The 13934-nt window shown below is 41.3% G+C and overlaps 1 protein-coding gene across 3 annotated transcripts in view; it reads left to right on the top strand.

The window, feature by feature from the left end:
• The window catches only part of MLPH (melanophilin), a 99210-nt gene extending 90501 nt beyond the window's left edge, over positions 1 to 8709 (top strand). For all 3 annotated transcript variants that reach the window (XM_020802349.3, XM_020802353.3, XM_020802352.3), the window contains 4 exons: positions 145 to 237; positions 4088 to 4145; positions 6271 to 6368; positions 6978 to 8709. In XM_020802349.3, the coding sequence (XP_020658008.3) occupies positions 145 to 237; positions 4088 to 4145; positions 6271 to 6368; positions 6978 to 7004 (276 nt within the window). In that variant the 3' untranslated portion in view covers positions 7005 to 8709. The remainder of the gene's footprint in view (positions 1 to 144; positions 238 to 4087; positions 4146 to 6270; positions 6369 to 6977) is intronic.
• The last annotated feature ends 5225 nt before the right edge of the window (positions 8710 to 13934 follow it).

Here is a 13934-nt window from a genome sequence, read left to right as displayed (position 1 = left end):
TCAAACTCCTGCTCCATCTCACTGAACTACAGCAGGTCTAATATGGGCTAAAGGCAACAGAGACCCCATCACAGCTTGCAGACATGTAGTTGATTTTTTTGTGCAACAAACCGGAATAATGCATTTCTTGCCTTCTACTTCTAGGTAGTTGCCTTCCAGACTCCTAAGAATGCATATAACTTTCTAGATGATCAGAGCTCAGACTCTCCTGCTACAGAATCACCAGAAGACTTCAAAGTAAGTGCACATAAAGGGACATATACCAATAGTAGACAAAGTGTAGCCTTCCAGATATTGCTGGAAAACATCTTGGAGCATTCTCTCCATTGGCTATGTTGGCTAGGACTGATAGAAGTTGTAGTCCAGTAACATAAAGAAGGCCATATGCCCAATTCTTTCAGCCTTTCCTCATATGGTTTGGTTTCCAGGCCCCTGATCATCCCTGTCGCTCTCCTCTGAAGTTGTTCCAATTTGTTAGCATCCTTCTTGAAGTGTGGTGCCAGAAATGAACACAGGACTCAAGATGAGGTCTCTAAATCTGATGAAGGGTATTGCTCTTTCCAAATAGAAAAGCAACATGTTTTTGTGCCCGAGTGTAACACGGTGTACACATGTAACAAATGTAAACTGGTGGCACTGTTAGAAGAAAAAGTGGGAGAACTGGAGCAGTAAGTAGCTACACTTAAGACTATAAGGAAAGATGAAGCATACATTGACAGAACTCTTGAGCAGCACCAGGTACTGGTGGGGGAAGAGCAACAAAGGAAGGCAGAGGAAGAGGAGAGAACAAACATAGTGGAAGAAGACCCATAGAAAACAGTCACTATTAGGAGCAAAAGAAGGAGAAGACTATTTTCACTGGTGGAACTGTGGAACTGCTTTCATGTTCTTGATGAGGAATCTGGCAGACAGCAAGCAGATGAAGTCAAAGAGGAGACCATGCAGGAGTACATGAGAGGGACTGAAACTCAGCCAAGTAGAAAAGTAGTTGTAATAGGAGACTCACTACTGCATGAGATGAAAACTGAAGTATGCTGAGAAGATCCATGGATATGCCAATTCACTGGAGCACAGATTAGGGATGTGGCAGAAGGACTGCCATCACTCATAAAACCCATAGATACATACTTTATCCCTTTCTTCTCAAACGTTCGGAAACATAAGGACTTTGGGGCCCAGATAGTTTTCTCACATAAAAATCATGCTGGTCCATGAGAATCCATGCCTTGAATGGGTGTTTTTGCATCACAGCAAGCAATGTGCTCATTGATTCATGATTTCTGTGGTGTAGTCTGTGGACCTAGATGGGACCTATGTTTGACAGTGGTTTGGGGAGGATCTCATGTAAAAACCATGTGGATCCATGAGTCCAGAAGCAAGCTATGGTTTCCCATCAAGGCCATTTTGTTGTTGTTGTTTAGTCGTTAAGTCGTGTCCAACTCTTCATGACCCCATGGACCAGAGCACACCAGGCCTTCCTGTCTTCCACTGCCTCCAAGAGCTTGGTCAAATTCATGTTGGTAGCTTCAGTGACACTGTCCAATCATCTCATCCTCTGTCATCCCCTTCTCCTCTTGCCCTCACACTTTCCTAATATCAGGGTCTTTTCCAGGGAGTCCTTCCAGTGAGCACTCAGGGTTGATTTCCTTCAAAATGGATAGCTTTGTTCTCTTTGCAGTCCAGGGGACTCTCAAGAGCCTCCTCCAGCACTACAATTCAAAAGCATCAATTCTTCTGCAATCAGCCTTCTTTATGTTCTAGCTCTCACTTCCATACATCATGACTGGAAAAATCATAGCTTTGACTATGCAGACCTTTGTCGGCAAGGTGATGTCTCTGCTTTTTAAGATGCTGTCTAGGTTTCTCATCGCTTTCCTCCCAAGAAGCAGGCATCTTTTAATTTTGTGGCTGCTGTCACCATCTGCAGTGATCATGGAGCCCAAGAAGGCAAACTCTGTCACTGCCTCCATATCTTCCCATCTGGGCCATATTGCTACCTTCCCTCCTGCCAGCATTTAATTTGACTTAATTTTCTTCTTTTTTCTATCTATTATTTATTATGTTTATGGATTTTTATTTTAATTGTATATCCTTGCTGTTAGCCGCCCAGAGTGGTATGATATACCAGATGGGCGGGATATAAATTAAATAATTAATTAAATAAATAAATAATAAATAAATAATTAACAGAACATGTAGCTTTCTCCAAAATACCATCCATAACATGCAGCAAACAGCAGTGTCCCAGACATCATGCCAACTTCACTTATACACCGAATGCTCAAGACTACCACCAAGGCATTGGCAGATAAATCTTCATGGGTTCTTCACCACAAAGCCATACTGCAAAGCTAAATCAGTTTCATTGTACAAGACATAGCAGTGCAGTTAGCATATTAAATGGACAATGAGACATGCAGACACGTCTGCAGAAAATTACTTATCTGCAAGGTAATTAATAAAAATTGTAAGTCATGGTTTCAAATATAAAATAATGTCTACCAAGTAGTCTTCCAGAGAAAAATTGCTCCACATCAGCAAATTAGAGCTATGGCGGTTATAAAACCTTGCAAAGCTTTCAGAAATCTCCTCACTGGCAAGATGGTACAAACTGCCACCAACAACAGCACGACAATGTACTACATCCTGAAACAAGGTAGCACTCACTATCCAAGTCTCCTCTATTTAGTAGTTGACCTCTGGGAGTGGTGCCTAGTACATCATATCTGCCTCACAGCTTTACACATTGCCGGCCACAACAACAACTTGGCGGAACTACTCAACCGCACAAACTCGCAAGCTCATGTGTGGGAGTTAGACCAATCAGTTTTTCTTCACCTGTGTGAATGATGGGACAAACCAGCTCTCGACCTCTTTGCCTCCCATGTAAATTGGAAGTGCAAACAATACTGCTCCTGAGCTGGCATTGGCAAACACTCCGAAGGAGATGCATCTGTCAGCCGATGGCCTCACTTACCTTTTTCTGCTGCTCCCACTTCTCCACAAGGTCATAGTTCACCTACAACAGGTATTTGTAGTTTACCTGAGAGATTAAAGGGTGTGTATGTTTCTCTATTGTATATGTTGTACCTACTCACATCTTTGCTTCACCGTTTCATTGTCCAAAACAGCCCTTCAAAATATTTTGGCACAAAGGGACTACAGCCACTTCCAAGCTATTCTCACTTCTGTCTTCTCCTAGTAACCATAGTGTAGGTCATGTGCTTATCTTCTGGAATCCTGTACCATTTACACTTGTTGAATAACAGCCCTGACAGTTGCTTTGTGTTTGGGTGAAAAGAGGTTAACTGGTGAAAAAAGGAGTTCAGCTTCTGGGAGGTTCCCTTTTGTGGTTTCACATCATGAATAGAATTGAACAGAAGAAGCTATTCTGTAAACCATCTTGATTGCTGCCATTGGTGTTCTCAACATTCGGACTGCCCTCTGGTATATAAACTTGGCATCGTTTTTCTGCTGGAAATGCAGGCGTAATAGTGTACAGTGATATCAGTCCATTTCCTGGTGTTTTTTTAAATCATGGCTACAGAAGCACAATATCCTACATTCATAAACCAGAGGTTCTTTAAAGAATTTAATTAATGAAGGATTCAGGTACAAGAAAACAATTTAGTCAGTAAAACTGAAAGAAAGAAGGCATTCATTTGTTTATTACTTATTTTTAAATCACATACATTGCTGTTCAGCTATGCTTCCATGTGTTAAGGGGAGGGAGAATAACTGTGTTCTGGAAATATTAAAGTCACCTACAAGATGCCTTGTTTCTTCAGTTGTTGTTGTTGTTACCAGTAAGACCTCTCCTGGTCTCTCTGACACTGACATTGTAAACTTTTTATCAGAAAAAAGGCACTGTATTGAAAATAGGGTAACTGATGTACAGAAGAGAAGGCTTGTGGAGAATAGTCACACCATTTCTAATTATATCAGTGCATATTTTGATGAGATAACGAGGTAAACTGACTAATCAGTAATGCTCCATTGTAAGGGAAGATGAATGAAAGCTACCTTTAAGCTTTGATAAAAATAAATAGAGTGAAACCTAAGTTACATGTAGATTTATTTCTTTTAGGTAATGTCTATGCCACATGTGTTGAGGAGAAAATTCACCTCTTCTCTTGAGATTCCAAGTAAGAACTGTTCTTATTTACAAATGAATGGGAGAGGCATCTTTAGTGGTTTGCTTCAATAGTCTAGCAAAATTACTAGTGTTGCATGAAGGATTGTTTATGGCCTCTGAACATGTGAACAATGCCAGGAAGACAAATAATGTCCAGCCACATCAAATTACATGTTCTGTACAGCTAAGAAAACCTCAAAATCTCTGCACAAATTAGTGATGTATTGATGAGTTAGGGATCAAATGCACATGGAGTTGATTCTGGTTGATTCATTGTTTTCTGTAGTTCTCCCCTGGCAGTACAGTATCTGCTGCTGAACTGCTGTTGTGGTTCACATGGAAATGATTACTTATCCCTGGAAGGCAGTTTGCGAGAGTCCACGCTGCACGTTATAATCACTGAAAATCCTTTTGGACTGTAGTGACATGCTCTGTGGGGAGCTGCCTTTGAGAAGTGTTTTAGAAATGTTGGTTGCTCCAAATAGCTACAAGTCGGGCTATTGGCTGCGGACTTTCCTGTTACAATAGCTTCTCAGGCCACCACTCTGTTTCTGGACACAATGCAAAGTGCTGGTTAATATTTTTATATAAAGTCCTATATGACTTGTGACCAAGCTACCTTAAGGACCATAGTCTCCCATATAGACATGTGGAAAAACTCTTCTCTTGGTACTGCTGCTACTTTTGATGGGGACACAAGAGAGGGTCTTCTGGGTGGCAACTTCCAGGCTCTGGAACTCCCTGCTTGAAGGAGGCTTTGTTGGCCCCAATCCGTTGTCCTCCCAATGGCCAGGAAAGGCCTTGTTCAAACAGGCATTTGGCATTTAAGTTGGATTGCTAGGATTTTAGCTTATTAGTTGTTTTTATTTCTTTTTATTGATTTTTAAAATTATACTTTGATACTGTTTTATGTTTATTTAGAAGCTATTGCTGAATGCCAGTTTTTCAAAGGAAGAAAGGAAGGAAATAGGCAGTGCTGGCAAGTGCCATTGTTCTCAAGGCATAATCTGGGCTTGGGCATCTAGCTGGTACCTGATAGGTAGTATTTGCATCCCTAGCCACAAGCAGTGTGCAAAGCTGAGCCAAGCAGGGGGTGTCTATCACAGAGGAGTCTAAGAATGCCAGCAAGAAGTTGACTTCTGGGGTGCTCATATAAAGGGCAACGTAATAAATAATGGAAAGCATCTTCGACCACTCCTGATCCACAAATACAGAGTCTTTGATGAAAGGGGACATCATCATTTCTCCCCTCCAAAATGGCTGATGGTGTATACTGAAAACACAAAGCTGTGAATGCTTTTCTTAAAGGGGCTGAGGTTAGATTAACAAAATAATTCTCCAAACCAAATGGTGTTTTGTACAGAGGGAACCAATGAAAATAGGACATTATTGAGATGGCACACAAATCCAGCCAGTTAGAGTGAAGAGTGATTTTTTTTTTCTTGAAGCAGATGCTTGGCTCTATTAGAGGCAAAAGTGAGCAAGGAATCTGTGTTGATCCCATAGGTCTGTAAAATGGGTCTAACTGAGTTTACCCAGGACAGTTCTCCTTACAAGTTTAGACAGATGATATTTATGTGTTGTCTGGAGATAATGAGGGTAACACCTTGGTAAAGAGCAGAAGAGATGAAATATTTCTTTCCTTTTATAAAGTAAATCTTTAGTAAGATAATGGTACTTTCACTTTAGTTATGCATATAGAGTGAAATATACAGGCCAATGGTATACAAAGACAATGCAGTCAGTTGTATTTTTCAGAAGAGGAGTGAAGGAACATATCTCTCGTGAGGCCAATGATACACAAGGGGCTTGCAGAAAATGCAGACAGGGAAATGAATTGAACGATTGCTTGAAAAAAGGTCACAATATCCAGCCCTATAAGACTAGAGGTTTTTGTGTTCTATGATTCTGTAGCAACTTCCTGTGTGGTTGTAAAAAGTAAGGTCTTTTACATCAGGGGTAAAAAGCAGTCAGGCTTCTGTTAACTTTCTGGAGTTTTTACTAGCTCATTGACGTCTGCCAACTGGAACCAGGTACATAATGGGCACTGAGGATAAGCATTCCAGATGTAACTAAGCATGAGCCATTTTACTGTGGCACGCCGTAATAAATGTGTCTTTCTTTAATTTCACAAGATAATGCTGATACATTTACCCGGAACTCGTATTACAGAGGATCTTTGACACAACGAAACCCCAATGGAAGAAACAGAAAAGCAGACCGCATTTTTGCAGCAAGTATTCCGTGTCTATACGATTGCCTTTAAACAGTGGTGATATGTTAATCATCCTCTTCCACAGACATTAGAGAAGAGTCCAAACAGCAGGAGCTAGTGTAGTTTGTTCAAAATGCATTTCTTTCAAAATTTCTAAAATTCATTTTCCTAAAAAAAAAACCCTAACACAACCAAAAAGAAACAGAAATTTCCTTCCTGATGAGAGCTTATAAATGTTCAAGGAATTTTTAAAAAATACAGCATGTGGTATCTTAATTGATCCAGCACAGTTGATACAAGAACATGCAGATTCTTGAGTAAGAGAGAAAGTAAGAACACCCAAGAGCAGTGTTACAATCTTTCCATTATAAGAAGGCATGTCATTCCCTTGATGTGAAAGATTGCAACACTGTTTCCTGTTGGTGCAGTAGGTTTCCTTGCATCCACAGTCAGCACTATGATTCTTTTTGCAGGGAAATGACTCCTAACAGTTACAGGAACTTCTAGAATTGAGAGTGGTTTTTCCCTTCCCAACCTGGAAAATCCCTGAGGTGGGATAAGGGTGATGGGTTGATTCTACTTCTTGAATCCAAAAGCATTCACAGTGCTTTTTTTTTGTACTTACAGAAACCTGTGATGACCCATCGACCTTGAAAACAATGAAGTTTTTGAAGGCTCAAGAATCTTATCCTTCATTTGTTCTTCCTTTTCTCCCTTCCATCTGCCAATTTGCATGATGAAACCAAGAAAGAAGGCATTTATTTTTTCCCATGGAATTTGGGTCCTATTCTCTTCAAAATACCAGAATCCAGCTTAGTATATGAAATATCCTTCTTGAGATGGACTTAATTACTAACCCACATCTAATAAATATGATGCCCGACTAAAATTATTTCAATTCAAATGTATCACTGCTATGCATCCCGATTTTAATTATATGAACAAGTAGATCACAGCCATGTGGTTTATAACTTTTAGACTTCCAGAAGTTTTGGACTTTGCTCTCAAAATTCCTGAGGGCTAATCTGTTGACCAGAAAATCTACTACTTGGCCTGTTATCTATAGCTGCCTTTCCGTATTGGCTGCTGAACAATTGGTTATCTCTAGATACGTCTTGCTGTCCTTGTTCATTAAATCCTCAAGTTCTGACTGCGGAGATGTCTCCTGAAGACTGTATGCTTGCTTATAATGCCCATTTTGTCAATAGTTGCTAACACATCTTTAACCAACTCAATTCTAGCATCTTACAGCACTGTAAATATATTGTTGTTTGCCCGAAAGTTTCATAGAACTCTTTATCGCTTTTGATATACCCAGACAATCTGGAATATTCCTACTGAAATATGTTTTGCAAGGCTCTGGTGCTCATCAGAAATACAAGCAGGCATGTCCTAAGACAAGCTTCCTCCTAAGCATGCTTCAGGCTAAAATGACAGATTTTCCTTAAATTGATAGAGAATGGCTGTGCCTAGGTTCATTTTCTATTTAATGGAGAAGAAAATTAAAAGGCAGTAACAGTGTATAGGAACTATAGCTCAGTGGTAGAACATTTCCTCCCAGAGCCTTGTAGGTTCAGTCCTTGGCATCTTCAGTTAAAAGAATGAGTAAGAAATGATGGGAAGGACCCACCTCTGCTTGTGTAAACATGGAGAGTGACTCCTCATTAGAGTACACAGAACTACTCTAGATGACAACTCTGCTAACATTAGGCTGCTTACTATATGTTCTTCACAGTTAGTATCATGCAACCGTCGGTCTTCCAGGCAGCTTTAACAGGGTGGTGGTTGTTTTATTATTTAGTACTTTCTTCAGTTTTAGAAGCACATTATGCAGAAGCTTTAGGAAGCAAATTTCATTTGTTGTTGAAGTCAAACATAGAGAATAAATAAAAGTAAGTTTATCCCCTGAGCATGTCACTATGACAAATAAATGATAAAATCCTTATTTTTATTTTGGCTTCCTTCCAGTTCTGCACAAAACAACTAAAAGCTTCATGTTGTTTATGGCCTAAACTTACAGTCCAAATTCAACCATGTCGTTTGGTGTCCAATACCAGCAGAACAGGGCATTCCCTTCCTCTCTCCAATCTTTTTTGCAGCCCTCCATGATGCAGCCCTCTACAGGGTTTCCCAGCACATGGCCTAAAACATTTTTAGGAAGTACAGTGGGCTGTGGGAGGGGGAGGGCATTGTCCTGTTAGAAACAGTGAGATCCAGTGCAAGCACACCATTGCTTTCTGGCCGCAGTTTTCTCTCCAATAGAAATTGTATCCTGAACCAAGTGGCATTGCTGATTTCCAGCTTTATGCATGTAAGCACGCTCAGACATAGAACTGAAATAAAAGTTCATTGAATTCTACATCTGACATATTTCTCATTTTTATCCCACTTTCTTTGAAGCTCAGACCTTGTTGCTCATATTCCTGTTTTGGTACCCTCAAAGCCCTTTCTGAAATCTAAACTTTCATCCACCTTTGACATTCCAACTTTTATCTCTTGTTGCTTTCAAAAGCTAATTTCCATTCTTTGTTTGTATTTATACTAGAGCTGGTCATGAACCCCCAGTGTGGTTCATGCCTCCTCCAATGGGCACCCAGTGAGAGCCAGTGCCCCAACCTCCCCTCCCCGAGGCACTGCCTCTTAGTGGGTGCCCACTGGAGGAGGTGGTCCTGAAAAGTGCCAGACACCTGTTTCGGCTGCTAAATGAACCAGCACAAACCAATGAACAAGTGGTTCATGCCCATCTCTAATTTGTACCAAGTATCGCACATCTAGATTTCCAAAATTGTATCAGTAGGTTACAGCACAAACTTGGGGTAAAGGATGGCACTGATCCATTTTTGGAGCTGCAGTGTCAGAATCCTGCTGACACACACTGCCCAAGCCGTTGGCCCATCCTGAAAGCACACAAATTTGCTGCATTCTGATTTATTTATTTTCAAGACCAAAAGGGAATGTCAAAATCACTTGTCACTTGAGAATAACTAACTTTCCCAAAAGAAGAATATGTATAATCTCTGGAAAAATTAATGTTTCTAGAATTATATGGCAACACATCTGTGGGACTGACTCTCTGGCACGTGATGGTAGAAGTCTTCAGATTTTTTTACACACCACAAGGTACACAAGAAACTGAAAGTATATAACCCTACGTCTATTCCTTCATTTCCATAGGGTTATCTAGTAAAGTTTACTAAATGTTTTTCTGAAGTATAGAAAGCAACGGAATCCTTGAGGGTTTAGAGCAAAGTTCTCTGCTGCCTTGGGTTCTTTTTAAGGAGAAAGGTGGGATCAAACAAACAAACAAATAATAAATAAACTTAAATAAATACCATGAATATAGTTTTCTATAGAATTTCTTACTAGAATGTATTTCCAAGATACAGCTGAGACACTCCAAGTACAAACCCCCTGAACTATCCGGTGCCTATTCAACCTACTTATTATCAAGTTGCCATCAGCCATTGTGTCACAAATCTCTTCCATAAATATAAATTAAATTTATTGATGCAATCTGAATCGGGGAAAGAATCCATGATTTTTTCTTCAAAGGGCATTTTTTTTCTAAGATAAATCAGGTGTTGAGCTGAAGATTTGGTTCTTCTTCGTGGCCTCCATGAATCACACCCTTGTTGATCTGTGCCTGCACGGAGCCTCATTGGAAGATTCTAGACGAGAGCTTCTGTGGTAGCAATAAACACATTAGAATAAGCCCCTCCCCCATATAAGTACCTTCGCGCCAAGTGTCCCCTTTCAGTTTCTTTCAACCACTGCATTTACAGCCTCATAGTTCATTCTGCTTCTGTGAGTACAGTGAAAGAGAGCTTAATCTTGATTCCTTTTTATTTTTATTTCATTTCTCTTATTACAGTTGAAAGTTTCCAATACTTTTATTAGCTTTTTCTTCTTCTCCACGGTCAACCTCCGGCCGCTTCCCCATCCAACCTCATTTTCTCTTAAATCATTTTTTTCTAAATTCTTGGCCCCTTTGGGCTCGATGGCTTGGAAACGGGGATGAGCACTGCCCCCTGGAGTCGAACACGACTGGACAAAATTGTCAAGGGGAACCTTTGGTTGCCATTCGCCCTGACCAGTGCTCTTTTCGACAAACTGCACCTACCAGGTGACCACGCATTTTACCTGGTTTGATGGTACCATCCAGCAGTCAGCCTCCCTCTCGACGGCCATCGGTGTTGAAACGGCCATACCACAAAGACTCTTCTATACCTCAACCCACTCCCTACCTGGTGCCGAAAAAGCCCAGAACGGTTAAGCAATTTTCTTCCACTTGCGAGCTTTTACAGTGCCAGCCTCCTGATATTTTCCTACCAGACCAGATGATGGAAATCATTCTTCATGCTCCGCATTGCCAGCGTCTGCATATTCTACTGCTGTGCCATCACATCAGCAACCTCCATTTATGATGCCGTCTCCATCTATCTCGAGTCATAACAGACATTATTAAGTCCAGCCTCTCGACACCGAAGTCTATTGACAGTCTGTCAACTCCAGATGTGACCTCGAAGGCTCTGACCATGGATCTCGACCTCAGACTCCATCGGTATTACTCACCTCAACAGAGTCTGACATTGTTGATATGGACCCACCGTCACTGGCACAGGATTTCCAGACTTATGCCCAATTTATTAGTCATATGGCTAAGTCCCTCAATCTCCAGGTCCGCCATCCATTGACAGAACCAGCCAATCATCTATACCGGAGGTCATCAACGACCGGTCCCTGGCCCGGTAGTGGTCCGTGGCCTGAGGCCGACCGGGCCCTGAAGCCAGACCTCCGACCCCACCCCCTGCATACACTCACCCCTGCAAACGCTGTTTGAGCCTGTGCGCGCGCTCATGTGCATGCACGAACGGCGGCTTGGGGCTTGTGCAGGCGAGAGACAGAGTGGTCTGCCAGAAACTTGAAAGTCCCAAAACAAAAAGACACCACTTTTCATCTCCTCCTCTTTGAATGGGGAAGCGTTGTTAGTGGGTGGGGACTCGTTTGGCGGGGAGGGAGAACAAGCGGCGGTCTTTCTTTGTGAGGAAGGAATGCGGGAGGATGAGCCAGCCCTTCCCTTACTCCCCAAACTGAGGACACTCAAGGTGAAGGAGAAGGGGGAAGCGCGGGGTGGGCGGGCTCGTAGTCCCTGCTATTGTGTTGGAGCCGAAGAGGGGCTGAGATTCTCCCTTGCCCCTGAAGTCAGACACTCCCTCCCTCTTTCTTCCCGGCCATCTGAATCATCTTTCCCTCAGCCGCTGCTCGCTTCCTCCCCCCCCCCAGCCATGGACCGTTTCCTGCTGGTTCTGGTGGGGGCTCCCTTAACCAAATGCCTCCAGGGTTGTCAGCCTGTTAGGATATACAGTCATTGTGCTTATTTGTTGCTGTTGTTTAGTCATTAAATGGACCAGAGCACGCCAATTTCTGCTTATACTTTTCATCAAAAAGCCTGGCATGTCTAGGAGCGGAGAGCCAAGCAGCCTCACCAGCAAAGCTGGTGGAGCCTTAGGAAAAGATAAACTTTTCAGCAGCTTAATCTTTGCTGGAGGCACAGAAAGCTGGTGGGGGGGGGGAGAGAGAACTAGCATAACAAAGGTGGCAATTCCAGCCTCTTTTCTCCTCTCTTTAAGCATCTTTCCTATTTTAAAAGCAAGTTCTTATTTCCTTAAGACACCAATCCTCTGGGTCTTATGATTCTAAAACAAACTCCCTACATAGTAAGCCAGAGTGGTTGTTTTTAATTTCTGCTAGTCAGACGTTTGCTTGCAGCAATATATGGAGTACTTTCCATGCTTGATGTTTAGCATCAAGTCTGTATACAATCAGGTTGGGTATTTTCAAGTCAACTTTAGGGTCCCTGCTGATTTTACAGGGCAATATTCAGAAGTGCAACAGAATTGGGAGAATTGCTTTGATTGTGGAAAGCAGGGATGGCCACAAATCTTTATTAGGGACCCTCTGCCCCTTTCACTCCCAGATCCTTGCCTTTAATCTACCCTACAGCCTTGACTGTTATGCTCATAGGCATGCTGTTGGCACTAAACTCTTCCCATGGAATAGTGCTGACTGAAAATTTCAGCCATCTCTTGAGTTAAGATACGTAATAAAATTTTGGTGTATTTAAATGTTGGTATGCATATTGAGTGCATAAGAAAATTCAGTCTCAGCATCTGGGTGTTTCTTTGCTTAATGTTTTGTTTGGGATCTTAAGACAACTGTTGTAGCTGAATGCTATGCAGAGTTAAATATCCTTAAATGTATTTACATAGAATGAATGAGAAACCTCTCATAGTCCAAGAAAAATGACTCCTCTGTTTAAGGATTTTGTCATATTTCTAACTGTTCTGCCACACATACATATACCAACACATATCCTCTACCTAGAAAACCCTGGAAAGGGTTGTCAAAAGTCGGTATTGACTTGATGACACACTGTTAGTACCATTGTCTTATTAGGTGGCAATTCATGGGTCATCACTGGAATTCTTGGGGCATATGTTCCTAATGACTTGGCACACAATCTAAAATCTCAGCTAGGTCTTGTTAACTGCCAGCCAGAAGCTGCTGGAATTTTTTGTTTGTCTTCCATGTATGTAAGCAACAGGATTTCAGCCATAGTTTTAATGCAGATACATATTTTATGTGCAAAGCTATAATCTTCAGTACATTTCCCTGAGTGTGAGTCACAGTGAACACAGTTGAAGAAGTCATTTGTAGCTTAACTTGTACAAAACCATCTTGCACATCTGTCTCTGCTAGTACTGTCTTCACCTTTACACACAGTATATATATGACAAATAATTATGTTGGATAACCGGAGTTACTGTAGTTAGTTTGGACGTTTTTCCAAAGACTGAAACTCAGACTCATCTGAGCACCTTGTCAATTAGCTGCAGTTAGGTGTGGCAAGTTATGCAGACCTTGCCCACATACTAGTAGGATTCCATCCATTGGCTGAAATCTTGTGCAAAAGGCATACGTTTTAGACACAAATTACCCAAAATGAGGAAGTTTCTGTAGACATCTGCTGCATGCAGATAAAATCTATGGAGACTTATTAATGAAAGGCAATTTATGTGTAAATGTTATAATTTTGCATTGCTGTGCAACAGAATGTAAGCCATTGACATATTTTACTTAACATTCCTGAGCTTATGTGGCACAATGTGCTGCTGTGCTGATTTTTAAATTAAGAGCTACAGTGGATATAAAATGTTTACACACCACTGTTAAAATGTCAAGTGTTTGTGATGTAAAAAATGAGACAAAGATAAATCATTTCAGAACTTTTTCCACCTTTAATGAGACCTATGAACTGTATAACTCAGTTGAACAACAAACTAAAATCTTTTAGGTGGAGGGAAGTAAAAATAAAAAACTGAAATAATATGGTTGCATATGTGTGCACACCCTTAAACTAATACTTTGTCAAAGCACCTTTTTGGGTTTGAGTCTATCAGTATGGCACATCTTGATTTGGCAATATTTGCCCACTCTTCTTTGCCAAAATGCCCCAAATCTGTCAGATTGCAAGGGTGCCTCCTGGGCACAGCCCTCTTCAGATCACCCCACAGATATTCAATC

The sequence above is a fragment of the Pogona vitticeps genome, chromosome 1 (assembly GCF_051106095.1).
Source record: "Pogona vitticeps strain Pit_001003342236 chromosome 1, PviZW2.1, whole genome shotgun sequence".
In the NCBI taxonomy this organism is placed as follows: Eukaryota; Metazoa; Chordata; class Lepidosauria; order Squamata; family Agamidae; genus Pogona; species Pogona vitticeps.
Note: the sequence above shows the minus strand (reverse complement) of the source record. Positions and strands in the feature narration are given on the sequence as shown.